Genomic DNA, 26,472 nt, shown 5'->3' with positions numbered 1-26,472 from the left:
TTTTGCCCGCGAATATATTTAATTGGAGAACGTGAATGAGGACACCCAGCCTGTGAACGCGCTCAATAGGAGAATCTGATTTATGACACACCCAGGGGGGAGGGGGGAAACAGGGTCACAGGGGACTGTAAATGACATATGCCAGAAGTTGGCTTCATACAGGGCAGGGCCAGTAAGTCGCCTCTAATGGATCCTTTGAAGTTTTTTGAAGTTTGGCTCGAGAATCATGATTTAATTAGGGCGATTGCTGGAATCCTCACCCATCCATCATCAGAAGTGGTATAGACTTGATGTTGAGGAGAGGGGTTCCCCCCCCAACTTCTCCCAGATGGGTCTCGCCTCTTGTGGGCACACAGGACACGGAGCCTCCAGTTCTGCAGAGGACTTCCGAGAAGGGAAGAGGTCCTGGCTTAACTGGTCATCAGCATCACCGCCTTAGTGGAGTGGGGCAGCCGGGCTGGCATTCGGCCTGAGGTCAGGCAATTCCTAGGGGATGTTCTCAGCTCCCCCCACTCTCCAGCTGGGATTGTTCTTCAGTCTCTCTTGGTCAGCTTCTAAGGATTGTCCAACTGCCCCACGCCAAAGAGGCCAGGTAGAGCCATCACCTGCCCCCAGGTGCCTCCTTGGTGCCCAGCTTGTAATGGTGCTCAGGAAGATTCCTCAAGCGTTCAGCGGCCTGTGAGGAGAAAGCAGCACGGAGGGAGGAGAAGGAAAGAGGTGAATGCAGGGGGCCTTCCTCCTTTCCAGCATGAGGGGGTCTTGGCTGAATGCTGCCCCACCCCCCAAAAAGGGAACAAGACTCAGGAAGTTCTCCTTTCCTTTCCGGGCTCCTTCAATTATTTCCACCTTCTATGATAGGGGGGACTTCACATTTGGCAACTTTAAGACTTGTGGACTTCAACTCCCAGAATTTCTCAGCCAGCGTGGAATTGAGGGATTCTGGGAGTTGAAGCCCCCAAGTCCTCCTCCTCCTCCTCCTCCCTGCAAACCCCATTCCTTCTAGCACTGATAGTGTTACCTAGTTGGGTCATGAAATGTCTGCAAGAAAACCCCCAAGCCCAGACAGCATCAAGGATCCTACAGTAGTTCTCCTCCTCCTCCTCCTCCTCTTCCTCCTCCTCCTCTTCCTCCTCCTCTTCCTCCTCCTCTCCACAATCCCTATTCCCCTCTAGCACTGATCATATTATCTAGCTGGGTCATGAGACGTCTGCAAGAAAACCACCCAGCTCAGAGAGCACCAAAGACCCCACAATCCTCCTCCTCTTCCTTCTAGCACTGATGATGTTCCCTAGCTGGGTCATGAAATGTCTGCAAGAAATAAACCAAGCTCAGAGAGCACCAAGGACCCCACAGTCCTTCCTTCCTTCCTTCCTTCCCTTCCCTTCCCTTCCCTTCCCTTCCCTTCCCTTCCCTTCCCTTCCTTCCCTTCCCTTCCCTTCCTTCCTTCCTTCCTTCCTTCCTTCCTTCCTTCCTTCCTTCCTTCCTTCCTTCCTTCCTTCCTTCCTTCCTTCCTTCCTTCCTTCCTTCCTTCCTTCCCTCCCTCCCTCCTTCCCTCCCTTCCCTCCCTCCTCCCACCTCATTCCCTTCTAGCACTGAGGATGTTCCCTAGTTGGGTCATGAAACATCTGCAAGAAAACCAGCCAAGCTCAGAGAGCACCAAGGACCCCACCTCCTCCTTCCTTCCTTCCTTCCTTCCTTCCCTCCCTCCCTCCCTCCCTTCCCTCCCTCCTCCCACCTCATTCCCTTCTAGCACTGAGGATGTTCCCTAGCTGGGTCATGAAATGTCTGCAAGAAAACCAGCCAAGCTCAGAGAGCACCCAGGTCCCCTCGTTTCAACCCTGAGCTACAAATATTCTGCTTTCTTTAAAACCTCTTTCAAAGGCAGGTGGGCCCCAGCCCCTTCCAGCACTTCCAGCCCATCTCCTAGCTCCCCCTCACCTGCTCTGGGGTCAGGTCCCTCTGGGCCTGAGCCAGCATCTCGTAGCCCACCATAAATTTACGGACGGTGGCAGAACGGAGGAGAGGAGGGTAATAATGGGCGTGGAGCTGCCAATGCCTGCAGTCAGCCTCCAGGTACGGCCCCGTCGGAGCTCCTGTGGGGAAGAGGTGGCAAAGGGAGCAGGAAAATCAAGATTTTTAGTACAAAGGGAGGTGGGTTGGGTGCCAGCTGTGGCAGGATTTTCTCCCTGGGGTGCAGAAAGGACGGGGGAGGCCAGGGTGAACAGAGATTCCATAAACCCAACATCCAAGGCAGAGGAGGTGGGGCAGGGAAGCTAAGGCCCCTTTTACGACCTGTGGACTCCAACTCCCAGGATTCCCCAGGCAGCATGATGGCTGGCTGAGGCATTCTGGGAGTTGGAAGTCTGCAAGTCTTAAAGCGGCCGTAGTTGGAGACCCTTCCTTCAAAGAGCCAATATGCAAAGCCGTTTCCATAGGTTCGTTTTTAATCCATGGTTCTCAGTCGGGGGGAAGGTGGGCGACATTTTAAAATCTCAGAAAGTTGCCTGCTACAAAACCTCATTAGCTAAGGTGTCACCTCGTAAAGCATTCCTGGACTGCTCTTGAGTTGCCATAGGCAGGAGGGGGGGAAGAACTGATGGAGAAGCTCAGTTGCTGTGACCAGAAGCAAATTCCACGCATATCTTCAGGCTGGTTACAGAATTATAGCTGTCAATTTGTGCCAATTTTTGGAGATAGAAGAATCTTTGGAAAATGATATTTACACACATACTTATTGGCTCTCCACTCATATAAGCCAGGGAGTGCTGCTAACTGTTTGAGAACATGTATTTTCTTAACAGGGATGTTTTAATCCACTGTAAATGTATTATAATGTGTCAGTACTTTATATATATATATATTGTAAATAGTGATGTCTATTGCTGGTCTAAGACCATAATAAAGTTCTGTTCTGTTCTGTTCTGTTCTATTATTCTATTCTATTCTATTCTATTCTATTCTATTCTATTCTATTCTATTCTATTCTATTCCTGATTCTATTCTATTCTATTCTATTCCTGATTCTATTCCTGATTCTATTCCATTCTATTCTATTTTATTCTATTCTATTCCTGATTCTATTCCTGATTCTATTCTATTCTATTCTATTCTATTCCTGATTCTATTCCTGATTCTATTCCTGATTCTATTCCTGATTCTATTCTATTCTATTCTATTCTATTCTATTCTATTCTATTCCTGATTCTATTCTAATTTATTCTATTCCTGATTCTATTCCTGATTCTATTCCTGATTCTATTCCTGATTCTATTCTATTCTATTCTATTCTATTCCTGATTCTATTCTATTCTATGCATACCTTTCTCCAGATATAAAAGGCCTTTTTCTACAGCCCGGGAAAGTGCTTCGGTTGGAGAATGTGATTTATGACACACCCTGGGAGAAAGGGGGGGGGAAACAGGGTCATAGGTGGGCAGTAAATTAGGTGGGGCAGAGCCGGCTGCCCTTGGGAAAAGTAGTGCCGACATGTTGCTCCTAATAAATAATTGGATTTCTTTTGAAACTAGGCTCAAGGCTCATGCATTCATTAGGGCATCGGAACCCTGACATTATGGAATTCCTGCGGGTGGGGTCCAGGAGAAGGGCTTTCTCTGCTGTGGCTCCTGCTCTTTGGAACAGCTTGCCATTCGACGTCTTCTTGGCCTTCAGGAAGGGCCTTCAAACCTGGGTATGTTGGCTGGCACAGGACCCCAATGAAGAGGTAGGCTGGAGGTGGTTGGTAGACTAACATGGAAGGCTCCACCGCTGCTCCCGTCCCCCTCCCGTTGCCCCAAAACAGTCTTTTAGTCTGTTCTTAATTCTTTGTCACTTTGGCCTGTTTTTAATTGATAATGGTTTTTTATTATTTTTAGGCTTTATTATGTTGTAAGCCACTCACAGTTGCTCTGAGCTGTGAGATGAGACTCATGGACAGGGATGGGAAGGGAAGAGAAGGGAAAGGGAGGGAAAGGGAGGGGAGGGAGGGAGGAGATGGAAGGACGGGAGGAAAGGAGAGAAGGAAGGAATGAAAGAGAGGGAGGGAGGGAGGGAGGAAAGAAGGGAGGAAGGAAGGAAGGAGAGGGAGAGGAGGAGGAAAGAAGGAAGGAAAAAGAGGGAGGGAGGCATGGAAGGAGGAAGGAAGGAGATGGGGAAAGGGAGGGAGAAAAGGAGAGAAGGAAGGAAGGAGAGGAGAGGAAGGAAGGAAAGAGAGAAGGAAGGAAGGAAAACAGAGGGAGGGAGACAGGGAAGAAGGAACAAAAGGAGAGGAAGGGAGGGTGGGAGGGAGGGAGGGAGGGAGGGACAAAGAAGGTGAGGGAGGCAGGGAGGGAGGAAGAAGTTGGGAGGGAAGGAGCGAGAGAAAGAAAGAAAGAAAGAAAGAAAGAGAGAGAGAGAGAGAGAGAGAAAGAAAGAAAGAAAGAAAGAAAGAAAGAAAGAAAGAAAGAAAGAAAGAAAGAAAAGAAAGGAAGGAGCCTTCCAACCCTAGGAAGGTGTCTCCCCAAGGCAGCTGCTTCCTGTCTCCCCCAGGCCCAGGCCTTCTTGCCCTCCCCCCAAAGCTCACCATGCCAACCCATCGAGTAAGGGAAGGGAACCTGGAAGAGGTTGTCGTATCGGGTGAGAAGCCTCTTCATGATGGATGCCAGGCCTGCAAAAAAAAGGAGGCTCAAAGGAGTCAGTGAGCACCCCCCAAGCCACCCCCCCAGCCCCCACCCACAGCTGGGCTGGAGCCCCCCCACAAAACTCCCCCATCTGCACCTCACTGAAGGGGGTGGGGGTGTGAAGCGAGGAGGAGGGGGGGGGGGTTGGTGGTCTCTGAGCTTGGCTCTTGGCTTTCAGGACCCAACTAGGTAACATCATCAGTCGGAGGGAAGGTGGAGAAGAGGAGGAGGAGGAGGAGGAGGACTGTGGGGTCCTCGGGGCTCCTTTGGTTGTTTTCCTGCAGACGTTTCATGACCGACATGGTAACATCCTCAGTGCTAGGAGGGAAGGCTCTCTGTTTATAGCAGCCTCTGCCCTGTCAGTGTTGGTGGGAGGGTGGTTGCAAGAAAACAACCCAGATCAGGTGTCCTCTTCCTCCTTTTCCTCCTCTTCCTCCTCCTCCTCTTCCTTCTCCTCCTCTTCCTCCTTTTTGTCCTCCTCCTCCAACTTTTCCTGCTCTTCTTCCTCCTTTTTTTCCTCCCCTCCTCTTCCTCCTCCTCCTTTTTCTCCTCCCCTTTCTTTTTCCTCCTCCTTTTTCTCCTCTTCCTCCAACTCCTCCTCTTCCTCCTTTTTCTCCTCCTCCTCCTTCTCTTCTTCCTCCTCCTCCAACTTCTCCTCTTCTTCCTCCTTTCTCTCCTACTCCTTCTCCTCTTCCTCCCCTCCTCCAACTTCTCCTCCTCCTTTTTCTCCTCTTCCTCCAACTTCTCCTCTTCCTTTTTTTCTCCTCCTCCTCCTTCTCTTCTTCCTCCCCCTCCTCCAACTTCTCCTCCTCCTTTTTCTCCTCTTCCTCCAACTTCTCCTCCTCCTTTTTCTCCTCTTCCTCCAACTTCTCCTCTTCCTCCCCCTCCTCCAACTTCTCCTCCTCCTTTTTCTCCTCTTCCTCCAACTTCTCCTCTTCCTCCAACTTCTCCTCCTCCTCCTTCTCTTCTTCCTCCTCCTCCAACTTCTCCTCCTCCTCTTCCTCCTTTCTCTCCTACTCCTTCTCCTCTTCCTCCCCTCCTCCAACTTCTCCTCCTCCTTTTTCTCCTCTTCCTCCAACTTCTCCTCTTCCTTTTTCTCCTCCTCCTCCTTCTCTTCTTCCTCCTCCTCCAACTTCTCCTCTTCTTCCTCCTTTCTCTCCTACTCCTTCTCCTCTTCCTCCCCCTCCTCCTCCTTTTCCTCCTCCTCCTCCCAAGGCCCTCCTCTCTCCATCATCCCCAAAAGGACCCTTACTGTCTCTCTCGCTCTCCCGGAGCTCCTCCAGCCGGCAGACGTGTCTCCGAGGAAGCAAGAGGGTCTGGAAGGGCCACACTGCCCAGTAGGGCACCACCACTAGCCAGTCCGCATTTTCCACCACGACCCGTTCCTGCAAGGCACACACACACACACACACACACACACGGGTCAGCCTCAAAGCCGGCATCCCCAAACGGAGACCGGCCCCCCTCTTCCCTAACGGGCCAGCAGTCCCCCCACCTTCCGCTCAGCCTCCAGCCGGGCATACTCCAGCAGCATGGGGACAGAATTGTCTCGGTGGTACTTCCGTTGGGACTGGTCCTCCAGGGAGGCTTCGTTGGGCAGGAAGTCACTAGCCCAGATCTGCAAAGAAGGGGAAGAGAGTGAGGATGCCGTGAGGAGAACCAGTCCTATCTAACGAAGAGAAGAGCCAGGAGAGACGGGAGAGCAGCCTTCCGAGATTTGAGGGGCTGCCCCAAAAGAACGAAAAGAGGGTCAATCTATCCTCCAAGGCCCCCGAAGGCAGGACGAGAAGCAACCTGGAATTAAGGAGGCATTTCCCTAACGGGGAGGACAATTAGCCGATGGAAAGACTTTGCCTGCAGACGTGGTGGAAGCTCCATCACTGGAGGCTTCCAAGAAGAGACGGGACAGTCCCTTGTCTGGAATGGTAGAGGGCCTCCTGCTTGAGCAGGGGGTTCGGCTAGAAGGCCTCCAAAGGTCCCTCTCCACTCTGCTATTCTGTTACTCTACTTTCTGCCGATGAACGGTCCCCGCAATTTGGCAGTTCGAATCCCACCAGGCTCCAGGTGGACTCAGCCTTCCGTCCTTCCGAGGTGGGTCAAATGAGGACCCGGATGGTTGGGGGGCAAGAGGCAGACTTTGTAAAGCGCTTAGAGAGAGATGTAAAAGCACAGTGAAGCGGTATAGAAGTCTAAGGGCTATTGCTATTTCATTCTTTTCTCTTTTCTTTCTCTTTTCTCACTCTTTCCCTCCTTCCCTCCCTCCTCTCTCTTTCTTACCTTCCTACTTCACTGGTTGAATTTCTATTCCTCCTTTCCTTTCCTTTCCTTTCTTTTCCTTCCCTTCCCTTCCCTTTCCTTTCCAAGCAGGGGACTGGACTAGAAGACCTCCAAGGTCCCTTCCAACTCTTCTCTTCTCTTCTCTTCTCTTCTTCTCTTCTCTTCTCTTCTCTTCTCTTCTCTTCTCTTCTCTTCTCTTCTCTTCTCTTCTCTTCTCTTCTCTTCTCTTCTCTTCTCTTCTCTTCTCTTCTCTTCTATTCTATCCTCTCTCTCCTCTCCTCTCCTCTCCTCTCCTCTCCTCTCCTCTCCTCTCCTCTCCTCTCCTCTCCTCTCCTCTCCTTCCTTCCTTCTTACTAAAAGTTTTCTCAGCCTTCCATCATTCCAAGGTGGCTAAAGTGAGGAGCCAGATTGTTGGAGGCCAGAGGCTGACTCTGTAAACCGCTTAGAGAGGGGCTGTAAAAGCACTGTGAAGTGGAAAATAAGTCTAAGTGCTATTGCTATTTCATTCTTTTCCCTTTTCTTTCTCTTTTCTCACTCTTTCCCTCCCTCCTCTCTCTTTCTTGCCTTCCTACTTCACTGGTTGAATTTCTATTCCTCCTTTCCTCCTTTCCTTTCCTTTCCTTTCCTTTCCTTTCCTTTCCTTTCCTTTCCTTTCCTTCCTTCCCTTCCCTTCCCTTCCCTTCCCTTCCCTTTCCTTTCCAAGCAGGGGACTGGACTAGAAGACCTCCAAGGTCCCTTCCAACTCTTCTATTCTATTCTATTCTATTCTATTCTATTCTATTCTATTCTATTCTATTATCCTCCTCTCCTCTCCTCTCCTCTCCTCTCCTCTCCTCTCCTCTCCTCTCCTCTCCTCTCCTCTCCTCTCCTCTCCTCTCCTCTCCTTCCTTCCTTCCTTCCTTCCTTCCTTCCTTCCTTCCTTCCTTCTTACTAAAAGTTGGCTCAGCCTTCCATCGTTCCAAGGTGGGTAAAGTGAGGAGCCAGATTGTTGGGGGCAAGAGGCTGGCTCTGTAAACCACTTAAGAGAGGGCTGGAAAGGGGTATATAAGTCAAACTGCTATTGCTACGTGGGTTCTCCCCCACTGGAGATCTTTAAGAAGAGACCGGACAGCCATTTGTCTAACATGACTGGAGGAGAAATTCTGGGAGTCGAAGTCCACAAGTCTTAAAGCTGACAAGTTTAAAGACCCCTGGTATAAGGTATCCTGCTTGAGCAGGGGGGGGGGGTTGGTGGACTGGAAGACCTCCCAGGTCCCTTCCAGCTCTATTCCGAACGATTGATAGACAGGGAGTTCAATGTCCCTTCCCGTCCTAGGATTCTACCGTTTCTAAACACACAAAACACACTCAACGCACTCTGCACCGGGAAGCTCCGTGCTTGTGCCTTGTAGCTAAATAAAAGCAGGCCATGTGCAGGTACACACTGCCACCCCGTGGCTCAGCCACAACACTCTCCATAAGGCCTACGAGTGGCGCCTAGGATGACAACTCGCCCCAGGGCAACTCGCCCTTGCAAACTGGCCGCGGGCGTAAGAGCTGCCCTCATCTCAAAGGAACGGCGGGATGGAATCATTAAAGCAGGGGTGTCCAACCTTGGCAACTTTAAGACTTGTGGACTTCAACTCCCAGAATTCCTCAGCCAGCTTTGCTGGCTGAGGAATCTGGGAGTTGAAGTCCACAAGTCTTAAAGTTGCCAGGTTGGACACCCTGCATTAAAGAAAGGCAGGGGTGGGCTTCAAAAAATTTAGCAATGGGGTTTTCTACCCGGTTGCTGGGTGGGCGTGGCCTAGTTGGCCTCCTGCAGCATGGTGGGGAGGGGGGGGCGTTTTTACCCTCCCCGGGCTCCGGAGGCTTTCCTTGAGCTTCCGGGAGGGTGAAAATGTTGGCAACCAACCTTGGCAACGTTAAGACTTGAGGACTTCGATGCTCGTAACTCCTCAGGCAACGTTAAGTCTTGTGGACTTCAGCGCCCAGAATTCCTCAGCCAATGTTGAGGCTTGAAGACTTCAACTTCCAGAATTCTTCAGGCAATGTTGAGGACTTCAACTCCCAGAATTCCTCAGCCAACGTTGAGGACTTCAATTCCCAGAATTCCTCAGTCAACGTTGAGGACTTCAATTTCCAGAGTTCCTCAGGCAATGTTAAGACTTAAGGATTTCAACTCCCAGAATTCCTCAGCCAACTTTAAGACTTGAGGATTTTGACACCCAGAATTCCTCAGGCAACTTGAAGACTTCAACTCCCAGAATTCCTCAGCCAATGTTGAGGCTTGAAGACTTCAACTTCCAGAATTCCTCAGCCAACGTTGAGGATTTCAACCCCCAGAATTCCTCAGCCAACTTTAAGACTTGAGGACTCTGACTCCCAGAATTCCTCAGGCAACTTGAAGACTTCAACTCCCAGAATTCCTCAGCCAACGTTGAGGACTTCAATTCCCAGAGTTCCTCAGGCAACGTTAAGACTTGAGGATTTCAACCCCCAGAATTCCTCAGCCAACTTTAAGGCTTGAGGATTTTGACTCCCAGAATTCCTCAGCCAACATTGAGGACTTCAATTCCCAGAGTTCCTCAGGCAATATTAAAACTTGAGGACTTCAACTCTGTGTCTCGCTTAGCGACAGAAATGTTGGGTTTGTTTGCGGTCGTAAGCCGAGGACCAACCCTAAATAAAAAGACGATTTGTCTAAAGGAAAACTTCCTTACACCGATATTCGGTTTCTGCCCCTTGCAAAGAGCAGAATCGCTTGGAAACGAATCCTTGGCTACCTCCCCACCCACTTCAGCAAGAGATCCCACCCGCTCTACCCCCCCCCTCAACTGACCTCACCTGTCAGGCTTCAAAAAGGGGGGGGGGGAATCTCCTTTGAAGTCTCTGGATCAAAGGCCTCCCCCAGACAAGCATCTCCATCAAACCCGCAAAGATGTGGAATTGAACAAAAACCCTCTGAATAATCAACCCCAGGAATAATTGATGTCCTGCCCTTCCATTCTGGACAGTTTAATACAGGGGTGTCCAACCTTGGCAACTTTAAGACTTGTGGACTTCAACTCCCAGAATTCTTCTTAAAGTTGGCTGAGGAATTCTGGGAGTTGAAGTCCTCAAGTCTTAAAGTTGGCTGAGGAATTCTGGGAGTTGAAGTCCTCGGGTCTTAAAGTTGGCTGAGGAATTCTGGGAGTTGAAGTCCACAAGTCTTAAAGTTGCCAAGGTTGGACACCCCTGGTTTAATAGCTTCAAACTTGGCAAACCAGAGAGGCTGGAATGAAATTATTTTTATAAATATATATATATATATATATTCCTTCTGATCATCAGACCTGGGGCAATGTAAGCTCTGTGGCTAAATTCAAGGAGAGAATCTGCTTACCTGACAATGAGGGTGGGAATTTGAACAGCCCATCGTGGCTCCCTTGTTCTCAAAGATCTGAAAAGCAAAACAAACATGGAGACAAACCAACAAACTAAAACAACAGGATTGCTTGGTTTGCTCCAGGGTTTCCAACCTTGGCCACTTTAAGACTTGAGGACTTCAACTCCCAGAATTCCTCAGCCAACTTTAAGACTTGAGGACTTCAACTCCCAGAATTCCTCAGCCAACTTTAAGACCCGAGGACTTCAACGTCCAGAATTCCTCAGCCAACTTTAAGACTTGAGGACTTCAACTCCCAGAATTCCTCAGCCAACTTTAAGACCTGAGGACTTCAACTCCCAGAATTCCTCAGCCAACTTTAAGACCTGAGGACTTCAACTCCCAGAATTCCTCAGCCAACTTTAAGACCTGAGGACTTCAACTCCCAGAATTCCTCAGCCAACTTTAAGATCTGAGGACTTCAACTCCCAGAATTCCTCAGCCAACTTTAAGACCTGAGGAGTTCAACTCCCAGAATTCCTCAGCCAACTTTAAGACTTGAGGACTTCAACTCCCAGAATTCCTCAGCCAACTTTAAGACTTGAGGACTTCAACTCCCAGAATTCCTCAGCCAACTTTAAGACCTGAGGAGTTCAACTCCCAGAATTCCTCAGCCAACTTTATGACTTGAGGACTTCAACTCCCAGAATTCCTCAGCTAACTTTAAGACCTGAGGACTTCAACTCCCAGAATTCCTCAGCCAACTTTAAGACCTGAGGAGTTCAACTCCCAGAATTCCTCAGCCAACTTTAAGACTTGAGGACTTCAACTCCCAGAATTCCTCAGCTAACTTTAAGACCTGAGGACTTCAACTCCCAGAATTCCTCAGCCAGCCAGCAAGTTGCTAAGGTTGAAATACACAGGACCACACCGATGTAGGGTTTAAACTGGGCAAGGCAGAGGATTCCTTGCAAAGATACTCACCTGCACCCAGGTGTAAGAGGCACCCAACTCAACCGCTATCTCTGCCCACTTGTCAATCACCCTGCGGATCTCGGCAAGAGACATCAGGGGCAGGGTAAGGTCAGTCCAGGGATGGAAGCACATGACTTTGCTGGAGAGAAGAGAGGAAGGAAGGGACCGAATGAGGCTTCTGGAATGATGCGGACAGGCAACAACAGAAAATACCATCTCCATCTAAGCAGGCGACCCATATCCTAAAGGAGACAAAGGGTGAAGTAGAAAAGGAGCAACCAGCATGTTTGGTTCCTGTGGGGTCCTTGGTGTTTTCTGAGCTTGGGGTTTTTCTTGCAGACGTTTCATGACCCAACTAGGGAACATCATCAGTGCTAGAAGAGAGGAGGAGGAGGAGGAGGGGGAGGAGGAGGAGGAAAAGGAGATGAACTGTGGTGTCCTTGGTGCTCTCTGAGCTTGGTGTTTTTCTTGCAGACGTTTCATGACCCAACTAGGGAACATCATCAGTGCTAGAAGAGAGGAGGAGGAGGAGGAGGAGGAGGAGGAGGAGGAGGAGGAGGAGGAGGAGGAGGAGGAGGAGGAGGAGGAGGAGATGAACTGTGGTGCCCTTGGTGCTCTCTGAGCTTGGTGTTTTTCTTGCAGACGTTTCATGACCCAACTAGGGAACATCCTCAGTGCTAGAAAGGAGGAGGGGTTTGCAAGGAGGAGGAGGAGGAATGCAGGGTCCTTGGTGCTGGCTCAGGAATTTAGGGAGTTCAAGTCCACAAGTCGTCAAAGGGGCCAACCTGCTCTGGAGATTACTAAGGAGGAAAACACGTTCTCGGAGGGTTGGGAGCATGTCAGCAAGATGGAAACCCAGAAGGAAACGGTGCCAACGGGTCAACTTTGAAGTCCTTGGTTCTCAGTGGGGTTTATCAAACTGCAATGGCCACACAACTGGCATTTCTTTTTACAAAGAAAACTCTTTGTTGAAGATAGGAACGGTAGCTGGGCAAGGGAAGTAAGTCACTCGAGGCTTCCTAATTATGAATATTTATGATTGTGTCAGTTATGCCTATCTGCGATCATCACTTTCCCCTCCTTTCTGAAATGCATACAGGTAATCCTGACTTCCTACCTCAATTGGGGCCAAAATTTCCATTGTTAAGTGAGACAGTTGTTAAGTGAGCTGTCAGGATTCCGGCAGTTGCTCCCATTTAAATCACGAGTCTCGAGCCAAACTTCCAAAGGATTTATTGAGAGTTAACATGTCCGGCACTGCCTGGGTGTAGCCGACTCTGAGGCACATCATTCATGGTCACCCTTGACCCTGGTTTTCCCCCACCCCCTGGGTGTATCGTAATTCATATTCTCCAATGGGACACCTCCATAGCCAAGAGTCATCAATCATGCTCTCCAGTTAGAACTTTGCACGGCAGAAACTTCAGTCACCTAGTTACTATCTTTGAAAACATTTATGGAATGCAAGCTGCCCACTGCTTACCCCTCCCTTTCTGTTGGCAACTCTAAAAAGAGCACAGAAATATTGTGAAAGTTGCCTTGATTTCCCAAACAATATAAGAAGATGCTCCAGAGAGTTATAAACACAGCACAAAAAAATCATTGGTTGCTCTCTTTCTTCTTTGGAAGAGATTGCGAAGACCAGACTCCTCTCTAGAGCACTAAAAATCTCCACAGACCGTTCTCATCCTGGACATTCATATTTCAAACAGTTACCATCAGGGAGACATTATAGGTGTCTTAAAATGAGGACTAATAGACTTGAGAAAGAGTTTCTTTTCCAAGGCAATAATTGTCTTGAATCAAACAGCGCATTTTCTGATTTAGTCCTATGTATATAGTGGCCTTTTTAAACTATTTAACTTACTAAATGTTTTAGACAGGTTTTAGACTAGGTTTTTAATTATTATTATTATTATTTTAATTTTAAAATACTTGTAGTGGGATTGTGATGTGGTGTTTGGGGGCACTGTGCTGGAGGAGCTTTCAAATTTCATTGTATTCGTGGAATGTGCAATGACAATAAAGGTATTCTATTCTATACTATTCAACAAGTCACTTAGTCCAATCTGGGGGCTTGCCTGGTTGTCTGGTTACTTTTCTCTTCCTCCTCTGGCCAGGAAGCAGCTGGAATGTCCTTGTCTCACAAGAGAACTATTTGGTTTTGGCTACAAAACTCCAGCTATCTCTACTACCCACTCTCCAGCTCCAGGCTGTTGTCAAGCCTGAAGCGATGTGAGAAGAAATCCCTATAGAAAAAGCTACAGCCACAGCCAGGTCAGCTTCAGGGTTGACATCCCCTCCCACTCCGTGTGTGTGTGGGGGTGTGGTGTGGTGTGTGGGTGTGGGTGTTAACGAGACTGAGCTCAGGAGAATCAAGGAGCAGGCTAGACTTACCACACGCCTCGCGCCGACGCTGAACGAAGCAAGGGATGTCCGTCGGGCTCTGCGGGAGAAGAAAATTAATCAGCAAGAAAGGATTCAGGTGGCCCTGAGCGCAACAGGTCAACCCTAAGGAGTCCCAGAGAGAGCGCTAATGACCAGAGGACTGTAAGGAGCATAAATCCTTCCATCTTCCACCACCCGGTCAGAACGGAAGAAGCTTCTTGGGTGGGAAGTGAAACGTCTTGAGGGGAAAAACAAGGAAGTCCAGTGGCCTCTCAGAAAAAGCCCTGTTGGGACAATCTTGACCCGGAGGATGGAGAATCTCTGCATCTCTTTTAGCTACACACTGTGGGACAGACACCCTCGGAAGGTGTGGGAGTAGGAACGGATTTCCAGGGCGGGGGAATTGCAGGCTACAGGAACCGCTTGCACTTCGGTTTGAGATGCAGGCAACCACAGACCCATCCCTAACAGCCGGTGCCTCTACTTCCAGTAGTAAAGGGACACAGGGCAGAAAAACACCCTGCAGCCAAGAAGGCTCCACACCCATTTGCACTACTCAGGTGATCCTACAGACCAATCTCCAAGTCGCCTCAAGGGCTCACTAAAAGAATGCAAATGACCAGCTATCCACAAGGAATCGCTCCTCTCTCTTCTCTCTCTTTCTCTTCTTTCTTCTCTCCTCTCTTTTCTCTTTCCTCTCTCTCTCTTCTCTCCTCTCGCTTTCTTTCTGCTCTCTCCTTTCTCTATCTCTCTGCTCTCCTCACTCTCTTTTCTCCTCTCCTCTCCTCTTTCGCTCTTCTCTCTCTTCTTTCTCTTCTCTTTCTTTCTGTCCTCTATCTTCTCACTCTTTCTCTTTTCTCCTTTCTCTCCTCTCCTCTTTCTTTTCTCTCCTCCTCTTTCTCTCTGCTCTCTCCTCGCTCTTTCTCTTCTCTCTCTTCTCTCATCTTTCTTTCTCTCTGCTCTCTCTCGCTCTTTTCTTTCTCTCCTCTCCTCCTTTGTCTGTTCTCCTCGCTCTTTTCTTTCTCTGTACTCTCTGTACTCTACTTTACTCTCTTCTCTCTTTTTATCTCTCTCTTCTCTTTCTCCCCTTTCTCTTCTCTTTCTATCTGCTCTCTCCTCTCTCTCTCACATACGCACGTAAAAAGGTACATAAATGTGATGTATAAAATAATTTGAAGTTTTTTGTTCAGTCTCATTTCAAGTACAATTTCCCTGTAACTTCTGAAGGACAGGGAGAGATCATGCCACCCAGGGCCCTCGGACCACCAAGCCAACATTCATGGCTTAGTCAAGACGAAAGGAACTCTTACCAGGTTCCGGCGCATCTGGCTGCAATGCAGGGAAATCATTGTCAAAGACGAATGTGCTCTCGTAATGGGGATTGACCTGCATGAGACAAATAGAAAGATCGAGGTATTCATCCTATAACCAACTATTTTTTTCTCCTTTTTGAATATGATCGCCCTCAACATTACAACAGCACTTATGAACGTGACTTATGTCCATTTTTCAAACTTACGGCCATTGTAGGATCCTCATGGCCACTTGAACAAAATGTGGACACTGGGCAACTGGCTGATATTTATGATGTTTGCAGAGTACCATGGGTCTCTAGGATTCCAGCCTCATCTCTGGCAAGCACTTACCATGTATGCCGGCACCATCAACATCTGTATGTGGGTCAAATGCTGGCTTATACAAACTAGGAGGCTGCGAGTTCTAGTCCCAGCTAAGGCAGGACAGCAAATCCAGCCCACCTCGCAGGGTGGTGATTATGGGACTAATAGGAGGAGGAAAGGATGGTTGAACTATGAGGCTGCACTAAAAGACCATCAAGGTCTCCTCCAGTTTTATAATTCCCATGATTCTATTCGATATGTTCACCACCTCCGTTATTATTTTAAGATAATAAATACTGTTATGTATAAAATAATAAATACAGGATAAAAATCTACCTAATAAATCAAACAAGCTCGAAACCCATGCTTCACAATGAAACTACGTGGTCAGGGTTAGTTTTTGGGGAGGAAAATAAGGGGGGAAATTCTGCCTCTGCCTACCAGCCTCCATCAGCATTCATCTGGCTAACGTCCTGTCAGTGTGTGAGAGACTCGAGGGTTGTTTGGAAACTGAAACAGGAATCGCTGTGTGAGAAAGTAGACAGCTAGGAGTCTGGGCATGGCTTAGCTCAACTGTTCTGGACTAAAGCTGCTTGCTGCTGTGAAACTGAACCTCCTCTCCTCTGCTTGTGTTTTGCATTTGGAAGAGGTTTCTTTTCAGGTAGGGAGGTGGAGTGGAGCTCCTTAGCATCAGAGCGTGTTAATAATAATAATATAGGAAATACTCTAAATGCTGTGATGGCCATTTCAAAGAATCCTTTCTTAGTGAACCCCTGGAAGCCAAGAGGAACATACGGGCCAAATTTCAAGTTTGTAGGCTTGACAGTTCTGGAGATTTTGTGATGATGCATGAGTGGAATTTCGCTTTGATATAGATAGAAGCTCCAAAATCTTTCAGGGGACCACCCAGATGCCAGGATTAGGTCCTCCCAGGAAGGGAGGAGCAAGCAAACTCCGGGCACAAAATCCAAAGCTGGGGTCAGGAGGGAGCAGAGACCCCCACGGCCCTGCCCTCTGTTCTCCAGGCTGCCCACCTCGCCGTTCGCCCGCGTGGCCCCGGGACACAAGGGGTTGGCCGGGTCGTGGCGTGGGGTGTCCTCCTCGGGCGGCTTCTCCAGCTGCCCTTGCCAGGGGCGCCGCATGCGGTGGGCAGAAACCAGCACCCAGTCCTCCCGCAGAGGGTTATAGCGTAGGTGCTGATGCTCTGGGGAAGAGATGCGGGTGGTGAGGCTGGAAGGGGGCCCACCAGGTGATCAAGGGCCCTGCAGGGGGCGGGGGGGACATGCTCCTCTCTACCAATAGGCCCCTCCCCTCCAGAATAGCCCCACCTCCCCAGCAACAGGCCCCGCCCATCCAGAATAACCTTGCCCCTCCTGTCCAGCAACAGGCCCGCCCCTTCAGGACAGCCCTGCGCCCAGTAAAGCGCCACCCCTCTGGATTAGCTCCTCCTATCTACCAATAGGCCCCACCCCTCCAGGATAGCCCCTCCTCCCCAGCAACAGGCCCCGTCCCACCAGAATAACCTTGCCCCTCCTGTCCAGAATAAGCCCTGCCCCTTCAGTATAGCCCTGCGCCCAGTAAGGCGCCACCCCCTCTGGATTAGCTCCTCCTATCTACCAATAGGCCCCACCCTCCAGGATAGCCCCTCCTCCCCAGCAACAGGCCCCGCCCATCCAGAATAACCTTGCCCCTCCTGTCCAGAATAAGCCCTGCCCCTTCAGTATAGCCCTGCGCCCAGTAAGGCGCCACCCCTCTGGATTAGCTCCTCCTATCTACCAATAGGCCCCTCCCTCCAGGATAGCCCCTCCTCCCCAACAACAGGCCCCGCCCCTCCAGAATAACCTTGCCCCTCCTGTCCAGCAACAGGCCCCGCCCCTTCAGCACAGCCCTGCGCCCAGTAAGGCCCCACCCCTGCGGACTAATCCCTCCTCTACAGGCATAAGCCACGCCCCAATAGGATAGCCCCGCCCACTCCTCAGCAATAGGCCTCTGAAAACCCAGATCCACTCGCTCCGCCCTCCCCACCAGAATGCCCCTCCTCCCGGACAGGCTCCGCCTCTCCCCTAGGCAAGACGGCCACCACCCCCTTCCCAGTCTCCGCCCCCTCCTCCTCTCCTCCGCCTATCAACAGGCCCCCTTTCATGGGAAGCCCTCCCCTCGCCTGCTCAATTTAGATAGCGCCCCCCCCGCCCTCGAATTTCCCCTGAGGGGCGGGGGGGAGAGGCGGCGTTGGTACCGCTGGGCTGGAACTTGGCAGCCGCCTCCATGCCTTCCGCCTCCCCGCAATCATGTGACCGGTGCCACGTGACCTCGAGAGAGTTGGGGGAGTTGGCGGAGGAAGCGCGACGCCTCCGCCTCGCGCGCGATTGGCGGCCTGGCATGACGCGAGCAGCGCGTGGAGGGGAGGCGGAGGCGACCGCCGCTGGCGACCGCGCTCATTGGCTCCGTCGGGAGACGTCAGGGCGGCGATTGGCCGGGGCTGGCCAGCGCGCGCGGCGTGCCCTTGGCCGCCCCTCCCCTCCTCCTTACTGAGGCCTTCTCTCGCGTCCCCTCAGCGGCGGCTTCGGCGGGAAGAAGAGGCGGGAAGATGCGGTGGCTGCCCGGGCCGGGCTGGGGCTGGGGCTGGGCCGGTCGGGGCCTGCGGTTGGGCCTGGCGGTGGCGGCGGTGGCGCTGGTGATTCAGGCGTTGCGCGGCTGGACCTCCTCGCGGCGCTTCGAGTTCGAGCCTGAGGAGATCGTGCGCCTGGCCAAGCACCACGCCGGTCAGTGCGGGGGCGGGGCGAACTCCAATGTCCGTGGTGCTCGGCGAGGGTCTGAGTTTGACTCCAGTCCCCATGGTGCTCTGCGTAGCCCTGGGGAGGGGTGCGGGCGAACTCCAATGTCCATGGTGTTAAAGGGAGGCTCCACTCCCCATGGTGCTCAGCGAGGCTCTGAGGAAGGGTTTCAGTTTGACTCCAGTCCCTATGGTGCTCTGCAGGGCCCTGGGGAGGGGGTGCGGGTGAACTCTAGCCCCCATGGTGCTCAGCGAGACTCTGAGGAAGGGTTTCAGTTTGACTCCAGTCCCCATGGTGCTCTGCATAGCCCTGGGGAGGGGATGCGGGTGAACTCCAATGTCCATGGTGCTCAGCAAGGCTCTGAGGAAGGGTTTCAGTTTGACTCCAATGTCCATGGTGCTCAGCAAGGCTCTGAGGAAGGGTTTCAGTTTGACTCCAGTCCCTATGGTGCTCTGCAGAGCCCTGGGGAGGGGTGAACTCCAGCCCCCATGGTGCTCAGCAAGGCTCTGAGGAAGGGTTTCAGTTTGACTCCAGTCCCCATGGTGCTCTGTGTAGCCCTGGGGAGGGGATGCGGGTGAACTCCAGCCCCCATGGTGCTCAGCAAGGCTCTGAGGAAGGGTTTCAGTTTGACTCCAGTCCCCATGGTGCTCTGCGTAGCCCTGGAGAGGGGATGCGGGTGAACTCCAGTCCCCATGGTGCTCAGCAAGGCTCTGAGGAAGGGTTTCAGTTTGACTCCAGTCCCCATGGTGCTCTGTGAAGCCCTGGGGAGTGGGTGCAGGTGAACTCCAGTCCCCATGGTGCTCAGCGAGGCTCTGAGGAAGGGTTTCAGTTTGACTCCAGTCCCTATGGTGCTCTGCAGGGCCTGGGGGGCTGGGGAGGGTGAACTCCAGTCCCCATGGTGCTCAGCGAGGCTCTGAGGAGCGGGTGCAAGTGGACTCCAGTCCCCATGGTGCTGTGAGAAGCCCTGGGGAGGGGGTGCGGGCGAACTCCAATGTCCATGGTGCTCATCAAGGCTCTGAGTAGCGGGTGCAAGTGGACTCCAGTCCCCATGGTGCTCTGCGTAGCGATGGGGAGATTGTGTGGCTGAGCTCCAGTCCCCATGGTGCCTCAGAGAGGCTCCGAGGAGGGGTTGTGTGCAATCTCCAAAGTCCACGATGCTCAGTGGGGAGGGGATACAGTCGGACTCCAACCCCCATGGTGCTCGTCCCCTCTCAAGCGCCTCTCCTTTTCCCCCCTCGCCCCCTTTGCAGGCCTGGACCACGAGCTGGCCTTTGCCAAGATCATCGTGGAGCTGCGGCGGAGGCACCCGGGCCACGTGCTGCCAGACGAGGACCTGCGCTGGGTGTTCGTCAACGCCGGCGGCTGGATGGGCTCCATGTGCCTCCTGCACGCCTCCCTCTCGGAGTACGTGCTGCTGTTTGGCACCGCTGTCGACACCAGCGGCCACTCGGGTGAGCCCCACGCAAACCTGGACCCCGAGATCGGCTACTTAGGGTTCTCTTGCCCGTATAATACACTTGAGTCCTCGATTTACAACGGTTCAGTTAGTGACCATTCAAAGTTATAGAATAGAGCTGGAAGGGGCCTTGGAGGTCTTCTAGTCCAGCCCCCTGCTCAAGCAGGAGAACCTATACCATCTCAGACAAGTGGCTGTCCAGTCTCTTCTTAAAAAGCCTCCAGTACACTGCAAAAATTGACGGATGACCAGTTTTCACACTTAACGACCATTGTAAGCACCCCTGGAGTCATGTGATCCCCTTTTGCGACCTTCTGACAAGCAAAGTCAATGCAGAATCCGGATTCGCTTAACAACACAGTTTGATTAACTGTAGTGATTCACTTTTAACAACTGTGGCAAGAAACATCTTAAAATGCAGCAAATTCACTTAATAAATGTTTCACTTAGCAACAAATATGTTGGACCTCCCCTGTGGTCGTAAGTGGAGGATTACCTGTAATTGTATATTATTAACGTATGTTGCTCAAGTATATTGTGAGAAGCAGGAGTCCCAGCTTATTTTGCATCAGTTGCGTGTTAAGATTGATAGTAGGTAATTATATTATTGGTATCACACCCTTCACTATTTTTACAAATAACTCAGCAGTGAACATATCTGATCCTAGCTTTACTCCTATTTTTGTACGACAACCTTATGAGGTGGACTGAGCTTAGAGAATGACTGGCCCAAGGTCACCCTTGGCTTTCATGCCTAAGGCAGGATTTGAACTCCCGGTCTTCTGGTTTCTAACCTGGTACCTTTACCAGTAAACCCAACTGGTCTAGGATACAGGATACAGAAACGTATTCTTGTGTTCGAAGTGAAGGTCTCCGGTACGAAACCAGAAAGTCACCCTAGCTTAATAAACTTCCTAGGACAAAGCCTGTAAGCTTATTATCATTTTTGAACTGGTCATCCTCTCTATAAAATTAAATACAAACAGCTAGAACTTGGATGCCAGCCTGGTCATTAGAGCAAGACCATTGGCCAACTGCAAAATGCAATTTTCCTTTCTGGACAGTAAGCTCTCTTGGGTTGCACCCCACGTACTCTTCCAATGCTTATTTATAATTCTAGACCAGTTTGGGTTTTTTTGGCAGCTGCAGCACACGGCTGGCTCGTGTTTAAATAATTGTCCACCAGCGCTCCAAGATCTCACAGTTACTACTATTGAGCAAGGTACACCTACACTGTACCTGTGCATTTGGGTTTGTTTGTTTTTTTTGCCTAAATGTAGAACCTTCCTTTTTTTACCATTGAATTTCATTTTGTTAGATAGTGCCCAATGTTCAAGTATGTTGAGATCTTTCTGAATTTTAAGGCCATCTCCTGGCGTGTTGGCCATTCCTGCCAGCTTGGTGTCGCCTGCAGATTTGATGAGTTCCCCATCTATCCCCTCATCCAAATCATTGACGAAGATTTTGAAGAGTCCTGGGCCTAAAACAGAGCTCTGGGACACCCCACCACATACCTCCCTCCGTGTAAACGCATTTCCATTGAGGACTACACGTTGAGTGCAGTTGGTCGGCCAGTTACAAATCCCTCTGGGGGTGATGCTGTCTAACCCACACTTTTCTCATCAAGTAGTAGATTGTGGTAATTTCTTGTAATTTCTATTGCAGTGTTTTTCAACCTTGGTAACTTTTAAGATGGGTTGACCTTTGCAATCTTAAAAGTTCACAAGGTTGACAACCGCTGGCTTATACAACGTTAGGGGCGGGCGGTGACTGCAAGAAACAAAGCAGAAACTTTTGGAAACTCTTCTCAGCTGATCCGGCCACCTTGCCTGTAACTGGGACTATAGCATCTGGATGTTCTTTCTCCCCATGGCAGGTCGCTATTGGGCTGACATTCACGACACGGTCATCTCAGGGACCTTCCGGCAGTGGAAAGAGGGAACGACTAAAAGCGAGATTTATTACCCAGGTGAGTGGCAGATTCCTCACCTGGAGGCCTGCGCGGGAAAGGGAGACCTTAAGGTGAGGTTCCAACTGCTGCCTGTTTGCCTCCTGCAGGAGACACCATTGTCCACCGTTCCGGGGAGGTCACCTCCATTCAGTGGAGTGCTGGCACGTGGATGGTCGAGTATGGCCGAGGCTTCATCCCCTCCACCCTGACCTTTGCCCTCGCGGACACGATCTTCAGCACTCAGGACTTCCTCACCCTCTTCTACACCCTCCGGGTTTACGCCAAGGCTCTGGCCTTGGAGGCTAACACGTACTTCAGCGGCACGAGTCAGTGAGTCTCGCCCCTCCCCTCCCGCCAGCCGGCGAATGGGTCGCCCCCTTCCCTGCCTCGTGTGCTAGCGAACCTGGTGTGGCTTGCCCGGTCGGGTGCATTGCACGTGTGACAGGAAGCAAAGATGGATCCACGCCCTTCCCTGCAAATACCTGAACGTCCTGCTGAAAATAGGTGTTTCATGCTGCTCACAAGGTGACGATTCGGTCTCTCATGGAGACCGGGTCTTCGAAGTATTTTGGAGCCACGCAGAGAAAGGAAGTCCTGGGTGTTTTGTGGAAGGAGTGGTACCCACGTGCCATGGGTGTCGGTGCACAGTTGACCCAAACAATGCCATTTGCATGGTGGCATGTATCTCGTCATGGTGGCCTTTGCCAGGCGCCTTTGGGAAGAGACGTTGCATCCTCTTTGCATGCTTTGAGTAGAGACGCCTTTTCTGACGCCGTCACCAAGCTCCTCCGTTGGGTCTTTCTCTGCGTTGTTCCAAACGGGCCTCTTGATCCCCACAAAATTGATGGGCAGCTGAGAAACGACAGCAGAACTTTTTGGATTGAGCCCTTAAAAGTGTACATTTGCACTACTGTTTAAGGCAGACAAATACTTCCTGGCACTTCCTTTTCCTTCCTTCCTTCCTTCCTTCCCCACTTCAATTTCTCAGATGGAAAACGGGTAAATTGGCTGAGCAATATCTACATTCACTGGTTGGAAATCACCCATGCCAACTGGTGTTTTGGCTGGGCTTCTGGAAAGTTCTTTCCGGCAGACTGGCGTTGTTCCCTGGGATCTCTGTGTGTGGATCTTCCACAGCTCCGTCTTGCATCTCACCTGGAAAAGTAATTTGGAATTCCAGTTGTATTTTCCTTGGGTCTATAACGAACCTTTTTCCGCTCACCACAAATCAGCCAACTCTGCTCCTTTGTGGACAATTGGTTCACCCAATTTCAGCTAATTTCCTCGTCTGTTTTAGGTCTTCCAAATCATTACAAAGACTGGCGGGGGGGAGACATTTTCCTTTTCCTGCCATATTCTCCTCCTCCCACTCTAAGAGAGAGAGAGAGAAAAGTCAAAGCCCACAATGGGTTGGTAATTATTGTCCACAGGTACCTCATCCATTGCAGACTAGAGCTGTTTGGAGCTAAATCTAGCCTCTTTTGAGTTAGCAGGCTGGGTTGGTTAGCTCCCTTGTGGAATTTGCACGTTTATATCCCTTCCATGGCCCAGTGAGCCACCTCATTCAAACGGAGCTTGTGGTTTTGAAGAGATGCTATTATAATTAAGCAGTAGCTGCTGTGTAGTAGGACAGTTAGCCTTTTAGCTGCCTTTTGTGACTGGTTCTTCCTGTATGTCTTAATGCCTGGAGCGCCAATAGCCAAAATGTCTTTTTGCAGCCCTCCCTTTTTCCAAAATGGATTGTAGACATTCTCAAAATCTCATCCAGTTTGGTCCTGTGATAATACAGAACTGCCATCCGTCACCCGAATTATGCGCCTTATTCTCTTGAGCTATGCACGCGTGTGTGTGTGTATTTATATATATATATATATAAATATATATATACCTCCTGTTGTTGATGTTATCTGGCTGAGAACCAGTTGTTCATGGAGCTTTAAGTGATCCCTAGAAGAAGGGGCCAGGGATCCGGTGTGGCTGCACCTGCTTGACTCAGAAATGGCCAAACCCTGAAATGTTCAGTTCTTTTGACTTGAAATCCAAGCAATGGGACCAAACCCAGAGTTGATTCTCTAAACAAACCAAGGCACCTTTTCCCCCCCCTTCTATCAGAATATCCTGAAATTGCAACCATCAACAGAGGGGTGTCACTACCCAACAATGATATTTCCCTTCATATCCAGCGTTATTAACCAGAAGATCCTGTTTTCTGTGGCATGGAAATTAGGCTTATGGTATATTGGGGGTCAGTTCTGGACTAGCCCTGGTTCCAGAATGCCTGGGAGAGAGAGGGAGATCCCCACCCGGAATGCTTCTTTCTCTGGAACATTGCAAGTCTGCTGAAAGAGTCCTCCATCTTCCTCAGAACCCTCTTCAGACTGCTAGATGGTCAAAACTTTGCTCAATTTTGGCCCAGTCTGGATCCTTCCTTTCTCTTCAACTTATTTTTGCCTCGAGGGAAGAGCTGGACGGAAAGGGAGGCTTTTCCCTTCTTGCGCGTTGTTGAAATCCTTCCCTTCTTTCATCATTTGGCTTTTGTCCTTTTTTTTTTTTCCCCTGGGTTTTATATGTAGAAAGTGCCAGGAGGTAGCAATAATGGTTTGTCCTGGCCAACCCCAGTGTTGTTGGGGGCAGGGTCTCTGATCCCTCCTTGCAACAGCCATGAAGACCCTGTTGAAACCACTGTTCAACTGACACCCGACCCCCACTCCCATGGCTGCTTCATAGAGGTCTGGTATGGTCCAGTAGCCCAATTCAATGGGTTGCATTGGCTGGCAAGTAGCCTCTACCCATGAAAGAGCCCAGATCCCTCCCTCCCCACCCAAAAAATAGGGACATCCTTGGCTTTTTCCAATTTCTTCTTTTTTTTCCCCTGGGAGTTGATCAATCTTACAGTTTTAGGCGCACATATATCCCCCCCCTCCTCTTTCCTCCCACACTGAGCCGAAACCCTCCCTCGTTCAGATCAAAGGCAGTGGGGTATGGCAGAAAGTTTTGGCCAGCCGCTCTCTCTGAAGCCGTCCTCCGGTGAGGCTGGCATGGACGGGCCAGGCTTTGCCGTCCGTTGGGACCATCGGTCAACTATATAAGCATGTCCCCGGTTTCTGTTTCTCCGTTACTGCAAATGTTACCACGTCCGATGTTCATGAACAAGTGTTTTGAGAATCCGTGTGGGTGTGTGGTGGTTCTACTTCGACTAAAACAAACAAAATACAATACAATGGGCTGTGATTAAATCTGGTGCTTTGTGTGTGTGTCTCTCTCTGTTTTCCTTCGTCGCTGGACCCGGTTGCCAAATAGACCTTCACAAACCTTTACGATCCCTTGTACGCATCGGCTCCTTGTGGATTCCCTGCAGGGTTGGGCAGACAGAGAGATTCAGGCACATGTGGCCCAGATTGTATCTGCACAGGTAGTCCTTGACTTAACAACGGTTGTTTTAGTGACCGAAGTGACAACGGCCCTGAAAAAAGTGACTTGCAACTGATAACAGCAGACATGATATTCTTCCGATTAAAATCGGAATTCCGATTTTTTTTTCAGAGGGGAATATCATGCCTGTAACAGATAACCTTATAGGACATCTAGTCCAACCCTCCGCCCAAGCGGGAGACTGGCTTTTCACACGACCCTTGCAACATTCCCAGGATCACGTGACGAAAATCTGGATGCTCGGCAGCTGGTTCGCATTTATGACGGTCGCAGTGTCCCGGGGGTCACGTGATTCCCCTTTTGCGTCCTTCTGATAGACAAAGGGGAAGCTGGGTCCACTCAACAACTGTGTTACTAACTGCAGCGATTCACTTAACAACGGTGGCAAGAATGGTTATCACTTGGGGCAAGACCCACTTAACTGCCTTGCTTAGCAACGGAAACCAGCTGAAGGACGAGCTGCATCGATATGATTCCCATCAATTGGACTCCGGCAGAAGCCAACGTTACATCAGTCTTCAAGCTCTGGGGAGCGGAGACTTCGTCTGTGGGGGGGGGGGAGACCATCTTACTTGAACTGTCTCTTGAGACGGTGGAACGATTGGGTGAAATACTTCTCGCTTACTGTCAAATTGGGGCTTCCTAGATGGCGTCTGCTAGTAGATTTTTCGCCCCCCCTGGGAGGTACTTCAATTGGAAATTGAACCTTTTGAAGTATTGAACCCATCTAACCTGTTAGGAAAGAGCTTCCTGGATGTTTTTAGAGCTTCTAAGTTTTTATGGTCTGTCCACACTTCGGACGGAATGTCACTGCCCTCTTAAAAACTGTCTCCAAGTTTGTAAAGCCCCATGGACTGCAGAAGCTTCTTTTTCCCATACGGCCCAACTTATTTCGGTGTCCGTGAGTTTTTTTTGGACGTATACGTGCAGGGTTGCAGATCTCTATGATCATTTTTCTGGAGTAGAACTGCTGCCCCTGCTATACGTCGCTAGCATCGGCTTGCACTATAAAAGGCAACGCTGGGTCAGGGTGTCTTAGAATGGGTTCCTGTGCGAAATGCCTTTTCAACCATTCAAAAGCTTTTTGGCATTCCAGGGTTCGTTTGAGGGGCTGTCCAGGTTTTGTCTTGGGCGTCCCCCCCCCCACTTCATTGATAACTCTCTGAAGGGGGAGCTTGCACAGCCAGTTTACAGCGAAGGCCTTAAAACAACCCGACAAATGGAACATGTCTCTCATCATGCTACGCCAATAAATCAGTGAATCGTAAATCAGTGCAACCAGTAGAGTTGCAGGAGGAAGTCTTGACAGTTTCCAAGGTGTGATGACTCAGGGTGGGATACAAAATAAACACAATCACAAAAAACAGGTGAAGCCCCTTTTATTCCTTCACTTTGCTTCAAAGCTCCAAATATGCTTGACTGGAAACAAAAAACTCCCCCACAAGCAGTTACGAAAAATTTTATTTTAATTTAAATTAAATTTAAATTAAAAATGCCTATAAATTGTAAGAGTAAAAACAACACAAACCACACTGAAGCAATTAAGGGAACCAGGCAAGATAAGGGCTTGAAGACGTCCACAGATAATCGGAACACACA

General features: G+C 50.2%; 2 protein-coding genes across 3 annotated transcripts; one reads left to right on the top strand and one right to left on the bottom strand.

Moving 5' to 3' along the window:
• GALT (galactose-1-phosphate uridylyltransferase) lies at positions 1–17,687 on the bottom strand. Of its 2 annotated transcripts, XM_087958765.1 has the most exons (11): positions 17,497–17,687; positions 16,295–16,464; positions 14,952–15,027; positions 13,651–13,699; positions 11,263–11,392; positions 10,297–10,353; positions 6,151–6,273; positions 5,908–6,040; positions 4,559–4,642; positions 1,939–2,093; positions 1–676 (listed from the first exon to the last, which is right to left on the bottom strand). In XM_087958765.1, the coding sequence occupies exons 1-11, from the start codon at positions 17,639–17,641 to the stop codon at positions 602–604; spliced, it is 1,197 nt and encodes a 398-aa protein (XP_087814891.1). In that variant the 5' UTR covers positions 17,642–17,687; the 3' UTR covers positions 1–601. The 2 variants fall into 2 exon arrangements, with proteins under 2 accessions (XP_087814891.1, XP_087814892.1); XM_087958766.1 differs by lacking the exon at positions 16,295–16,464 and having other exon boundaries at positions 17,497–17,580.
• SIGMAR1 (sigma non-opioid intracellular receptor 1) lies at positions 17,587–24,677 on the top strand. The gene is made up of 4 exons (XM_026689645.2): positions 17,587–18,022; positions 19,285–19,485; positions 21,367–21,459; positions 21,549–24,677. Exons 1-4 carry the CDS (start codon positions 17,848–17,850, stop codon positions 21,773–21,775), a joined length of 696 nt encoding a protein of 231 aa, XP_026545430.2. The 5' UTR covers positions 17,587–17,847; the 3' UTR covers positions 21,776–24,677.
• Positions 24,678–26,472: the final 1,795 nt, after the last annotated feature.

Source organism: Notechis scutatus, chromosome 2, assembly GCF_049901735.1.
Source record: "Notechis scutatus isolate UNSWTSFEM ecotype Mainland chromosome 2, rNotScu1.2, whole genome shotgun sequence".
Lineage (NCBI taxonomy): Eukaryota > Metazoa > Chordata > Lepidosauria > Squamata > Elapidae > Notechis > Notechis scutatus.
This window is presented reverse-complemented; position numbering and strand designations above follow the sequence as displayed.

What these genes read in the sequence shown, in the direction of transcription:
- SIGMAR1 (XM_026689645.2), top strand. Translation starts at nt 17,848, where the DNA reads ATGCGGTGGCTGCCCGGGCCGGGCTGGGGCTGGGGCTGGGCCGGTCGG. An exon ending in CGACACCAGCGGCCACTCGG is followed by an intron (nt 19,486 to 21,366) that starts GTGAGCCCCACG and finishes TCCCCATGGCAG; the next exon opens with GTCGCTATTGGGCTGACATT. An exon ending in AAGCGAGATTTATTACCCAG is followed by an intron (nt 21,460 to 21,548) that starts GTGAGTGGCAGA and finishes TGCCTCCTGCAG; the next exon opens with GAGACACCATTGTCCACCGT.
- GALT (XM_087958765.1), bottom strand. Translation starts at nt 17,641, where the DNA reads ATGCCAGGCCGCCAATCGCGCGCGAGGCGGAGGCGTCGCGCTTCCTCC. An exon ending in GCCAGATGCGCCGGAACCTG is followed by an intron (nt 13,700 to 14,951) that starts GTAAGAGTTCCT and finishes CTTCTCCCGCAG; the next exon opens with AGCCCGACGGACATCCCTTG. An exon ending in ATTCCCACCCTCATTGTCAG is followed by an intron (nt 6,274 to 10,296) that starts GTAAGCAGATTC and finishes CCTTCTTTGCAG; the next exon opens with ATCTGGGCTAGTGACTTCCT.